The 13,765-nt window shown below is 41.9% G+C and overlaps 1 protein-coding gene across 1 annotated transcript in view; it reads right to left on the reverse strand.

Moving 5' to 3' along the window:
* ireb2 (iron-responsive element binding protein 2) overlaps positions 1-13,765 on the reverse strand; it is a gene marked incomplete in the record, with an annotated part of 15,164 nt that overhangs the window by 716 nt on the left and 683 nt on the right. Inside the window, 22 exon segments of the mRNA XM_035664679.1 lie at positions 1-2,060; positions 3,007-3,192; positions 3,327-3,449; positions 3,681-3,828; positions 4,447-4,589; positions 4,687-4,791; positions 4,911-5,035; positions 5,375-5,531; positions 5,633-5,717; positions 6,318-6,453; positions 6,743-6,902; positions 7,064-7,180; positions 7,370-7,470; positions 7,642-7,813; positions 8,462-8,601; positions 8,846-9,029; positions 9,617-9,686; positions 9,932-10,174; positions 10,286-10,423; positions 10,602-10,767; positions 11,321-11,407; positions 13,577-13,707. Coding sequence (XP_035520572.1) covers positions 1,950-2,060; positions 3,007-3,192; positions 3,327-3,449; positions 3,681-3,828; positions 4,447-4,589; positions 4,687-4,791; positions 4,911-5,035; positions 5,375-5,531; positions 5,633-5,717; positions 6,318-6,453; positions 6,743-6,902; positions 7,064-7,180; positions 7,370-7,470; positions 7,642-7,813; positions 8,462-8,601; positions 8,846-9,029; positions 9,617-9,686; positions 9,932-10,174; positions 10,286-10,423; positions 10,602-10,767; positions 11,321-11,407; positions 13,577-13,601 — 2,922 coding nt within the window.

The raw sequence follows: 13,765 nt of genomic DNA on the forward strand, positions 1-13,765 counted from the left end.
ACACAAAAAGAATGATTTCAGATCTCCATTTCCAGTACCTCAATACATTGCAATGGATCCTAAACTAAAGAATACCTGTATTAAAGGCAGGGCTGCTCTCCTTTCACTTATTATTCACCTCAGTCAGTTCAAACTGCAGTATGAGATGGTGAACGATGAAGCACTGATTATCAGTCATTTCTCCCTTGGATGAATTTGAACAATCTCTTCATGCAAGGAGCTTTTGCATGATGTAATAAGTCTTGACAGGTGAAAGTGAACGGATGCATCATCACACAGCGGCAGGAGAGATGCCGAGGGGATGAAGCGCTATGATTACACTTGTCACTTCAAAGCAGCTTTTACCTTCACATTGTGCCAACCGGTTATCGGTCCACTTGTTTAAATGAGACTGTGTAAAGAAATACAGTCAGATGAGACAATATATGTGTGTATGTACAATGTTAAGCTATATAGGCAGCAGCCGGTTAGATTAGCTTAGCATGAAAACGGCTCTGTGCAGAGTGCACGATTATCTGTATCTCTTCAATGATCTGTATTTTATTTATTTATTATTATTTGTATCTTTACTCTGAATGGGCGGGACTAACCAGAAGTTGATATGGGTATTTATTAGAAAACTATTTCCAGAACAGCCTCAGAATTGAGATTCTGAGTAGATAAGTCTGTTTAAAATAGAAGTTGTTTCTCAGATTTCAGGCAGTTCCTGTTGGAGCAACAAAATGCTTTTCACATATGCAGTAGTACTCCTCCTCATTAACATACTTATGCAATACTTAACAATATGTACTGTTCCCCTTTGAATAAATATTAGTGCTAATAACGCGGCGGGAGTCGGGCTCAGGCTGCGGAGGGAGATTGAACACGGTAACAGGATACAGAAGTAAAATCCATTCAGGTGATTAAGGCGATTAAGGCGTGTGAGCTCACACAATCTGTGGGTTTCAATCTAAAAGAATCAAAATGACAAGTGTAACTACAGCTAAGGTTCACCTCAGCACCAGGTGTTTTACTAATAACTCACTTTGAGAACACTTCTAGAGTTATACTTTGGGTACAGACACTGAATGTATTCTCAGACTGTTAGAAGCACCTGCTGTTTTGTGGATAGACATTAACGGATTCTTTAGTCCGAAAAACTTTTATAATTTACCTTTAATGTAATGCAGAGGACTGCCAGTTGTAGTAGGAGACATCTTCATGTAGGGAGCTTAGTGATACAAGCAACAGCAAAAAGGGATTTCACATTTTCCACATGATAATAAAAGTTGAGTGAATAAGGAGAAAATTGTACTTTTTGCAAAAGGCAAATTTGATTAAAAGAAATATTAACAGAACTTTAATTTACACAAGAGTGTTTGGCCCCAATAAGAAATATGGGCAACTGACATCAATTCTGCAAATTTCTGCAATTCACAAAATTAGACAATTTACCTGGATGTTTGGGAAAATACGGCTATATTGCACCCTAAAAACACCAATGTATTCATGCTGTAGTACCTAGCACCATGTTAGCCTTCCTTGGCAGGATCCATTTCCTCTCGGCTCAAGTCCTCGATGAAAGAAATGTCCCCCTCAGCACTCTCCAACAGTAAAACACACAAAAAGAAACAATGTTCAAAGGTCGTCTAGGGTACAATATCCTTGCTGAGTGAATGTCACCGCTTCCTCTGCTTGTTTTGACTGTCTTGTGAGGAGAAACGCTGCTGCTGAAAATGAAACAGCCATGTGTAGTGATGGAGAAGCAGTTCAGGAACGGGACTGAAAACTGACGTTTCGCGACTCCCGAAAAGTCTGGAGACGTTCGTCCAGCTCGAGCGGGCAAATCGTCAGCCTTCCCGTTGCTCCGATTTTCATTCATGCTGAAGACAAACAGGTAACATGATGAGGGCTGCTGTTCATGAACCTCGGGCACATTCAGCAGGCTTGGGACCGGGTCGCGGGGTGTTTCAGAGCAAAGTCCGAGCAACGTATCTAAGGTGCCCTCCGTGTCGGAAAAAGATAATGTCCATCTCGGTGTCAAACAGTGCGGTGACGAAGAAGGACTTTCCTTCGCTAGTCTGCAAGACAGCACAGAAAAAACGTTCACTAAACCTTTCATCAAAGTGCTTTTATTAACATGCCATTGTTCTGGATTTAGGATATTTTACAATTATTGGAGGTGTCACTGCTCCCTAATAAATACTATAACTGATAACATAACTAAAGCAAAGCTTGGTTAGAAAAGAAAGACAAGAATCTGGTGATTGTTTGAGTCAGCAAATACAAGTTTCCTCCTCAAAGAACACACAATATCAAGCTGGGTGTGTTTTATATTAACACTGAATTGAAATGGCTGTGTGTAATGTGAAAGGGACTGATATTTATCACCAATATATCCAGCTTTACTGAGCTTTTTAGCCTCTTTGACCTTATTGTTTTGGTTTTAGAGCACATTTATTGTATGGTTCATCAATACTGCAGGCTGACTACGTTAGTGACTAGCTGGTGATGGCAGTCAAACAATTAGCAGCTAAAGGGTGAGATATTTTTTTTATAACATAGTGAATGGACTTAAATTCTTCCGGTGGACATAAACACAACTACAATGCGAGCTTTGTGTCATGTGAATTACATAAATTAAACTTAACAGATTTATAAAGTCAATAAAATCTCATTATGGCCGTGTTTTTTTTCTGGCCCTTTGTGCCCAAAAATCAATCACTCTCAGTTTAATTTAGTTAAATATTATTTGGAAATCATTGTTGAGTACTTTAACTTATTTGATTTGGAAAAAGTGTCAAAATATGGCAAATAACTGAACCAACATTTATGGAAATAAAAGTTATATTATATTATTTTTATTATATATATATTCATCTTTGAATTCTGAAAATTACGGTGCTTAGTAAAAAATATAAATAATTTAATACATCTTGACCTCCACAAAGAGTAATATCAATTAAATACATTTTATTTGACCAGGATAAATCAGTGCTGAATGCCTCTTGCATTCCTGTTTCCTACCTTGACAGTGAGCTGCTGCCTCGGGCTCAGGCTGTCTGGCAGGGTGATGGTGAACCTCTCCTTCCCGCTGAGCTCCAGTGAGTCCGCATTCTGGTCGGGCAAGAACTGGAGCGGCATGATGCCCATTCCCACCAGCTGGTTCTTGTGCAGCTTCTCAAAGCTCTCAGCAATGACTGCACGTACACCCTACGGACCGCAGAGAAACAAGCGTAAGGCACAAACAAGTGAGGCATTCGTTAAAATTGATAGTTTATTATTCAAATGTAACCACTGTGAGGAAAGCGTCCCAAGTTAAATGAAGTGTGGGTGCTGCAGTTTACCAGCAGGTATGGTCCTTTGGCTACCCAGTCCCTGGAGTTTCCAGAGCCGTAGTCTTTCCCTGCCAGGATGATGAGGGGAATGCCGTCTCTCTGATAGCGTTCGGCTGCCTCGAAGACATCCAACTGATCAGACAAACAGGAAGAGACATGTTATTAGCAGTAGATCTGAAACTGCAAAACAAGCCAGTTAGTCTGGTCTGAACGTGCAGAAAGTGACAATGCTTGGCACACACAATGCTCGTGCAGTGCTTGTATTAGTCAATACGTTCAAAAAACTACATATCTTGGTCAAAGGTGAAAAACTGTATTTGAATCCACCCATAGGTTACTGGTCTTAAAGAGGTTTACACTCACCGTCTGGCCTGAAGGAATGTGCCAAGTCTTAGGGCCCGGTTTGCCGATGAATCGATTTTGGAGCTTGATGCTGGCGAAGGTGCCTCTGGTCATCACTGCGTCGTTCCCTCTGCGAGCGCCATACGAGTTAAACTCCCGCGGTGTCAGGCTGAGCAAGAGAGGAGAGTGAGAGGTAAATAAAGCTGACACTGCGCACGGATAAACAAAAAGCAGTGTTCAGTGACAATAAGTGCATATTTTGTTGACATATTCAGACAACAGACTGTACAAACAGATGCCATTCACATTATATCTTTCAATATTTATTCAATGAAAATACATGCATACAAATGCAACATTTCAATTTTAGTTATACAAAAAACTTCACAATTAACTTTTGTAGTTGTCATTAACAAGACTGTTCATCATATTTCTAGGCACAATTTGGATTGGCTTCACCAACCTGGCCATAAATGTATAAATAAATCAACTTTATTATTCCTTTATTATTGCCTGGTAACAACCAAAATACGTGGTCTCTTAATTTAGAACGGTGATGCAGACGCTTTGTGAGTCTAGTATTCTCTAGTCTGGACTTCTAATAGTTTATCATGACTCACCATATTACTCTATAATATGGTGAGTCATCTACTACTATTTGTGAACGTGTCCTGAGATTTCATTCAGTGAAATAAGATTTTGTTATAACAGCTAATAAATAGACCATGTGGTGAGATTTTTGTAATATTAAAGTTCTGATCTTCCTGCCGTCTGATCTGAAACTGACCGTTTGCTCTGCAGGTACTTGGCGGCGGCGCTGACCCTGGCAATGCTGCCGGCTGGTGAGATGTGGTCCGTGGTGACTTTGTCCCCGAGGAACAGTAAGACATGAGCGTTCTCTATCGACTGAGGAGGTGGCACCTCTTTACTCTGAGACAAAAGATGAGCACTTATTATGTAAACTGCTGCTGTACGTACTCTGATATGTGAAATCAGGAGAAACAGCAGACACACACGGATGACTTACCAACTTGCTAAAGAAAGACGGCGAACGGATATATGTGGACTTATGATCCCAGGGGAAAACCACAGAATCTGGACATTCAATGTTGTTCCAAAATGTGTTCCCTTGCTGGAGAGAGAGAGCACAGTGGGAACAAAAAAACATTTAGAACATCGTGAAGTCACTTGAATTAAATGAAGACGACATTGGGCATACACAAAGGGAAAAAAGACAGATCATGCCCTCACCTCCATCCTTCCTCTAAGATCCTTAAAAATGGAGGAGATGACTGTGTCCTCTTCAGTCTGTTGGACCTCCTCCCTGGACGGCCAGATGTCACAGAGGTACACCTCCTTCCCCTCTGAAGTCACACCTGCACCGACAACAGGATGCTCAAAGTTAGCAAAAACAGTGTCAATAATAAAACACAGCTGTCAACATCTGCGCAGTCCCATAAACACTTTTCATCACAAGAATTTGGCAGTGTGTAATATATTCAGACTTACAAACTGAACTGATTGTATATAAAAAACCAGATTACTACCAGATAACACACTGGTTTCGACTTAACTACCCACACTGTTGTCACCTGTTCTACGGCTGCTGCAAGTCTGTACAAGACAATGAATCATGAATTGTTCACTGAAGGAACATTATCCAGTGAGCTTCAGGTTTTAGAGGAGCAGCTTAAGAGAGTTCCTGCCTTCCTTACCCAGAGGCTCCTTCTCAAAGTCGATTCCTACAGTGCCCGCAAGAGCATAGGCCACCACCAGGGGAGGGGAGGCCAGGTAGTTTGCCCGCACGCAGTCACACAGGCGGCCTTCAAAGTGCCTGTTGCCAGATAGAACACCGCAGGCCACCAGGTCTCCCTAAACACAACAGATTATCAAGATTTGATTGTTGTGAGAGGCAGTTTTAATTTTATTTTTTTTTTTTAACCAATACCACTTTAGCATTACGGAGATCTCACCTGTTTAATTGCATCCACGACAGTTTCTGGTAACGGAGCCGTGTTCCCTACACAGGTGGCACAGCCATAACCTATCACCTCGAACCTGTGGAGAGAAGGAAGGAAAACAGTGTTTGGGAGGAAATTAAATCATTCAGAGTTATGTGTCTTTTCTCTTACTATGATTATTATGAACATTATGCACCAAAATACCTAAAATCTACCCCACAAAACTAAGCAACCCAAGTTAGTAAATCACTAGTCTCACATTTTCTAGTTACTAATAACTTTAGACGCAAGCTTATTGTTGGATTTTATATTCGGTGCAACACACTCCAGAAGAACAGAATTTATGGTAGAGAGAGTACAACCTACTGTATGATTACAATAAAAATACTAATAATAATAGTTTTTATTAGGTACACTAAAACCAATTCAGTCTTATACAACAGTCCTGCAGTAAAATCTTCACAAAGGTTATAACGTTCAATTTTTGTTAAAACAGTTTGAGAGAGGAGTTCATTACACCGTGTGGGCATTTTGGACGATGTAGTTTGTGGTGCTTTCGAAGTGTACTGCATTACACAAAGAGGTGTTTCTGGTGCCCTCACTGATATCAAAGGACTTAAACTGCATATGTAGGTTCATCCCAGGTCACTGCCCTGGTGTTAAAAGGGGTAATCTGTGTGTCCTTCCTCATCCTTACCCCAGCTGGCTAAAGTACGGCAGGACTCCACTGGTATTGAGGTAGTGAGTGACCATGCCACTTCCAGGAGCCAGGCTGGTCCGAATATAAGGCTTGACGACAAGCCCGGCCTCCACAGCCTTCTTGGCCAGTAGACCTGTCAATCACGAAAACAGCTGCGTTATGCAAATGTGCCTGTGGTAAGAAGCCACGCAGAGAAGTGAAGTATCACAAAGCAGAATACTACTTCTTGTAAGTAACAGAAAAGAAAAAATATGTACATATGTAATCTGCAATAAGGTGAGAGTGCAACTATAATTAGATTCATGCTGGAAGGAATGTATGTAAATTATGTAAATTAAAATGTGACACCAAAAAGATGAGATGACTAGATGACATTCAGGGGAAATCTGATCATATCGACATCTTCTCACTGAGGGCTTTACCTGCAGTCAGCATGACCGACGGGTTGCAGTTGTTGGTGCAGCTGATAACAGCAGCAATGACCACCGAGCCGTGGGCCAGCTGATACTCTTGACCGCAGTGCAGGAAAGGAACCCGGATGTCCTGCTTCTCCTTAGAGATGTGGAAGCCTTTGAAGCCGACCTTCAGGGAAACCGAGGAAAGCAAATTCCTTGTTAGATAACGGTCAGATAACATAAAGATGTCAACAATGTATCGCCGGCATAACCCTGAACCTAAACCCAAATATCTGATTGAGTTATACTGAAGACTGGCAGAATGTTTATTGTGTTTTTTTATGTTACCTTCTCATCAAGACAACTCTGGAAGTCTTCTTTCATGCTGCTGACTGCCACTCTGTCCTGTGGCCTCTTGGGTCCGCTCACGTAGGGCACCATGGAACTCAGGTTGATCTCAATCACCTGCACGTGGATGAATGCTTTTAAATTTGTAATTTTTGCAAATATGGCTATCATGAGGCAATTTTAATCATCATTACACAAAAAGGGGAATTTAAAAATCTCTGATTCTGCGTAATCAAGCAAAACGATGACTGTCACTCATCTATCTGTTTATCCTCTGAGGATTCACAACAAGCTTTGATACATTACCTCAGAATACTCGGGGTCTTCTGAGGGATCTTCATAGCTTCGTAAAAGTTTTACAGCCTTCATGTAAGACTCCAGCAATTCAAGTTTTTCCTGGGTGAAATCTGAAAGGAAATTATGACACATTAGTTAACAACCCAAAAAATGCTAATTAACTAACTAACTACTATTTCTGAACATGGACACATAGCAGTAAATACCCAGTAAATTCAGCTTGAAAATGTAAGAATAAAAAATAACTTGGACTGCATAAACCACCATTTTGAGTGACTCACTTGTCTTTTTAAAGTGCCTGAGTGTGACCTGGTCGACAGGGAAGAAGCTGACAGTGGCGTTGTACTCTGGGCACATGTTGGCAATGGTGGTTCGGTCAGGAGCTGAGAGCTGGGAGACGCCAGGTCCAAAAAACTCTACAAACTTCCCAGCGATCCCAGCTTGTCGCAAGTGCTGGAAATATCAATGCATATGATACATAAGTACACAGTAAAAGAAAGGTTTTTCCTGTAAACAAATAGAAATAAAATAAACTCGAGGGCTGTACCAAATGTTGTTTTTTTTGTTACATTTGAGGCGTCTATTGAGGTTTTCGAATGAAGCTTTAAACATCTCTCGCCGTCGCAGTGAATCAGAGAAATAAACAGCGGCCATGTTCAAAAGCACAATAAAAACCCACAGCCACACCTCCACATAACTCTGCGGGAAGGAGCCACAGCCACGCTTCATCCTGTTTGTGCTGTGTCCTCTCTCTTCCCTGCCCTCAGTCAAACAGATACACACACCGGCAGCTCTTTATACAGGCCGACAGCAGAGGAGTGAGACGGAGACAGCTATGGTACGTGGTCGCTACATTCCCGACCTGTGCGGCATTCGAATGTTGATTCAGAATTTAAATGTCAATGTCTTGAATAAAGCTTCAAACTATTCTGTATAGCCCTAATCAATTCCTTGCCAAGTTTCTTTTCTATGATTCAAAAATGTACAACTGTGAAATGATTCTTATATCTAGTGGTATTCTGATTGTCCTCCACTGTGTGTGCCTCGCTGGAACATGTGTGAAGTCCTAATAACACAGAAAGTACAGCAAAGCAGTGTTACCTTTGTGATGCCGAGGACGATGTCTATGGAGGTGGTCAGGGGGTTGATGGTGCCCACCAGTTTACAGCCCACCACCTGAGGAAGGGTCAGAGACACTGGCTGGCCCAGCATCACAGCTTCTGACTCGATTCCCCCAACACCTGGTGGAGGAAAGCAGACAAAATGAAATCATTCTTACTGAACAAAGATTGCACTGTAGAGTGAATCAACAGAAACTGTGATTACTATCCCTGAATAGCAGCTATTTTATTTCCCCAGCCACTCGGAAGAGTAAGAAAAAAACAACTAAACATGGTTGTAAATGAAAGTTCTTGTAAAGTTCACAAAGGTTACAACAAATGCGTTAACAACTGGTAAGAACGTTAAAGTCTTAAAAAGCTTTACCCCAGCCCAGGATGCCCAGGCCATTTATCATGGTGGTGTGTGAATCGGTTCCCACCACACTGTCAGGGTAGATGAAACCGTCGCTGACCTGAATCACTCTGGACAGGTACTCCAGATTCACCTGGTGGACCGCACCAACGTCCGGAGGAACTACGTTCACATTCTTAAATGCTTTTGAACACCACTGTTTGGTTGACAGACAGGAAGAGGGCAATAATTAGAAAAACATTTAACTTTGTGTCTCACTCAAGGCACAAACCCTTTGCTCTGTTCTCTAAAAGTGGACCAAGTTCTTTAAATTTTCACTGAAAGCGACAGAATATTGAATACTGTTGAACGTATTACTTCTAATATGAAGACTGCATTAAATGCTCCTTGTTCCAAACAAACAAAAGAATAGTTTGACATTTTGTGAAATACACTTATTCTCTTTTTCTTGCAGAGTTACAGCTAACTTTATTTTCAATCTCATTTCTTAATGCTCTGGAAATATTATCTACTCATGCCAACAAAGCACACTGAATTGAAAACAAGGAACTAAAACCCATGAAATGGTGACTTGTGTTTTTGTTTTGTTTTTGCATCCTGCATGCATTGTGTAGACACAATAACACACATTAAAATAAGTGCTGGTAGGTGGGTTTTGCTACCTCTACACAAAGCCAGGCTAACTGTTTCCCTGTTTAAGCATATTTCCCTGAACAACAAGTGTTTGTCTCCCTCTGATTGTATAGTATGATGTAATAAAAGCACATCTGCTCTTTGCTGTACCTTAAAGAACTGAAGCCTCTCTTTGTTTCTGGTCAGCTCCATTTCCTGATTCTTCATAGCTGTATCAGTTCTGCAGAAAAGAACAAATCATGATAAAGAGGAACTCTAAAAAGGGCTTAAACAAAAGAGGTGACCTGTGATTCTTCAAGTTCTAATGAGAGTTTGGAGATCTAAAGCTGTACAAACAAAAGTGTCATTTTGAAAAGGTTTCATTCTTCCATCTCAGGATACAGTTACACGAGTAGTGTTGTACACACTAATGTTTCACTGCTTTGTGGAGTAAGTCACGTATCAATGGTCCTGCGTCACACTCACTCAGACACAGGCTTCAGGTGGAAAGGGCAGAGGAGAGGTGTATTCTCGATCTGCTGGACAGACGCTGGAGATCGACCCGAGGAGGCTGGAGGGTCGCTGCAGGCAGTTTTACTACAGGAGCCCCGCTGGCCCCCACACTGTGAGCCTCCTCTGGACAGAGGCCTGGAGGGCGTGGATCGTGAAGGGCCGTGGCTCTGGTTTGGGCCGTCCCCTCCACCCGGGTTTGGAGCATTCTGTATGGCACTGTGGATAAAAAAAAAAAGAGTGTGTGTCTATCTTTTGGCTGTACGTTCTCATTTACTTAAGCTCACTGTCAATAAAAGATATAAAGAGAAAATATAAACGCAAACGCACCATTTGCTATAATCAATCTGTAATGAGTGGTCTACGATGAGGTCTGTGGGGCATTTAGGGTTGACCAGGTTGGGGTCCATGCCATGTTTGGCCACTGCATCCCTCATGGCTGCCAGGTCCACCATGGCAGGAATACCACTGTCAGAGGAAACCAGGAGAAGGGAAATAATGAAACCCAGCCGTCCTTCAGGGATTAACAGGAAGAAACTGAACTTGTTTATGTCAAGGAGCACAAAGAGAGATCATGATGACACAAGAGCTAATATTCAAACTCCTGGTGGATCAGCTATTTTACCCAAGTCCTCATGAAACTCACGTGAAGTCCTGGAGAAGGACTCGCGCTGGAGAGAACGGCACCTCAGCTTTATTCTGCTGTTGCTGCCAGTCCAGTATGTTCTGGACGTCTTCCTCTTTTGTGTAAAAGCCATCACAGTTACGGATTGCTGCCTCCAGTAAGACACGGATGGACAGAGGCAGCTTGTCTGCACAGAGCAAACAGAAAAGGGTGGTTTCATTCCCCACAGTAAACAGTGTTTAATTAAAAAGGTCCAGTGTGTAGGGTTTAGGGGCAGAGTAGTGGCAGATTACACCGCCTTCCCGTTCCAAGTGTGTGGCCGTGAAGCCCACGAAAAACGTAAAAGACCTAGAGTCCGTGTTTAGTTTGTCCGTTCTGGGTTACTGTAGAAACCTGACTGTCTGTGGAAGAGAGCCCACTCCCTCTGTAGATAACAACGGCTCATTCTTAAGTTCTTCTTAAGTTAACAAACACACAACGATTCTTATACTCAGCTGATTACACACATTCATCTACAGGTATGTTTACAAATAACACGTTTTATAAGACCGTTCACATGCACACAACCATATTATGATGCTTGTATAACACAAAAGGCTGATGGATTTCGATTGTACAATACATACTACATCTACATCGTGCAGATCTCATTCACATGAATGCTACCTGCACAAGGTCTCGACAGACAGCAGGTTTAAAATGTGCGTGCCCTTTCTTTTAGCCAGAGGGCCTGAACTCACCGTATCTTGGATCATTTAATTTCTGTGGATTGAAGAACTTGATCCTGCCATCTTGCAGGGTGTCAGTTAGATGGCTATATGGGTGCTCTGCAGAGGGAAAAACATGTATCAATACAACTTTAATTCCAGACAAGTACAGGTCATTTCCAGAGGGGACCAACTTAGTCTGCTTGCAGGTTATCCAGGTTTACTTAAGCCCTGTGCCTTCTTATTTTACCAGCCTAACCTTACTAACAACTACCCAAAGGGGAACTCCTAAAAAAAACAAGGCACGTCTCTAAGAAAATGGCAGCAGGCCTCCATTTTATTTGTGCCATTTGTGCACATGGTGTTTCTATACAATTGGTTTACTACATACCACGCTGTATTAGTGGTTAATACTAGTAGCTGAGCTGTTTGTCTCAAGAATACAGTGGGGGTGCAGAATGTAAACGCAGAGAAAAGAGAAACATCTCTCTGGTCTGACTCCTTCCTTTGAGGTCTTTAAAGTGTAGTAAAGTGAGCTCATGCAGGATGTGGTTACCCTAAAGGTTAGAAACAACAAATTGCAGCAGCCAGGCAAAAATATTTTCGTAAAATTGTCTCTGGTTGTAGGAGAAACACAATTACGTCATCAGATTGGTAGAGACAGGAGAGGAGAATGTGTGCTGGAGGTCTGGGCTAAAAGAGAAATGCTGGTACATTATGTTTTAGCTGTTTAATAATGATGAAAATCTCCTTTCAGACGTGGTGTTAAAATGAAGCTAAGCAAGTGCTGAGCCCCTACGGACAGAGTCATCTTCTGAGTCTTGGCACAGCACTACTCACTGCTCTCACAACAGGACATTAGGCTGTAACTCTGGCTCAGGTTACTAGCTTTGAAAGCAACTGGCCAAGTGATTTACACAAAAAAGAACAACGCAATGCTGCACAGGTGAAAGTCAAGGCCACACACTTTCACTAAGGGAAAAGCTGCAAGTACACATATAACAGAAACAGTTTAGTCCAATTTCTACAATCTGAGTGAGTGACACAGTAGGGGGTTTCATATCTTCTTCATCTGCAGTATTTCCTCTAAACCATATTTCACTGCTGTTGGAGAAGAAGGCAAATAAACTAAATGCTGTCATTAGCTAAGCAAGAAGCAGAAACCAGTTTTAAAACAAAGCTTTTACAATCATAGTCGCATATCGACATAAGAAGAGTTTTGGTGCTCTTGATTCCTCGCAACATATTTAGCAGTGAAAGGCAGCGTGTAAGGGATCCCATTTAAAAACATACGCTATATAAATGTGAACATCCAACCATTTCAAATGACACATTTAATGTGGAATCCGGATAATATTTTAGTCAGATCATTCCCAACCAGCTCACATATCTCTCCCATGTTTCAACACTCACTGAGGTGCTTTTGTCAGCTAGTGTGCTCACCTCTTTTAAATAACTGTATGCAAAAACTAAAATCCACTGTCTAATGCAAAGCAGAACGGAAAACATACCAAAAACAGTCTGATCACTAGTGAGATCCTCTGGAGATAAATCCCTATGGACACCTGATTGTACTGATACGCATCAAATATTACACAACTGACTCAATGCCACACTAATCATACGATGTCATCTTCACGGTGGCCTACAAACAAGACACGTTAACTATCTAGTTAGGTGTTAAGACTAGAAAAAACAATCCTCGTCTAGTTTAACACATCTGTTTAATCACACAGTGTGATATATTGTACAAGTGGCAGTGTGTCTGTGAACATCCTGTGTGTGTCCCGATCACAGCTTAGAGAGCTACAAAGCTAGCTCAGGCTCAAGTCGCTAACACTAGTCCTTATCGGGAAGCACACTCGCTAACTAACTCACCACTTATCGTGCTGCGGCTGCACGCCTTCAGGAGATAAGAAAATGACAAATTACACACACTTTTACGTTTAACGTGAGACAGAAAGTAGCTAAAGCTGTGTTATTTTTTTTAAAAGGTGTATAAAGCTTAGCTTGCGGCTTTAGCTAATTGAACAGCTCTTGTTTAATGTTAGCTCCAATGTTAGCCTCCGAGGATGTTAGCTCCAGATGGGTAGCCGTCCAGATGTTAGCTCCAGATGTTAGCTCCAAATGTTAGCTTCAATGGCTGGCAGCAGCTGGTCGCCGGTACACTTTATGTTAACGGAGAGAAAACAGAGGCCGCTGTTTAGGGGACGCTCGTCTTTCCTAATCGATGCCTGTCGTGATGGGTGTAGGCTTTCTAGGTGATGTTAGCAGAAGACAGCTCTTTACCTTTGACTGGGGAACTGAGCGCCATGATGACTTCTGAGATCAACACGACCCGTCCTCACCACTGCACTGAGCGCACAGCCGACCAATCAGAGCGCAGGGATCTGCGGCCACGCCCACCCAGAGATGACGCGCTAAATCAATATAAAAGGTAAACAAAGGTTTACTCAAGGTCCACTTATTTGTTTTTTA

Source organism: Morone saxatilis, unplaced genomic scaffold (assembly GCF_004916995.1).
Source record: "Morone saxatilis isolate NCDOM2014 unplaced genomic scaffold, NCSU_SB_2.0 Contig2, whole genome shotgun sequence".
Taxonomy (NCBI): Eukaryota; Metazoa; Chordata; class Actinopteri; family Moronidae; genus Morone; species Morone saxatilis.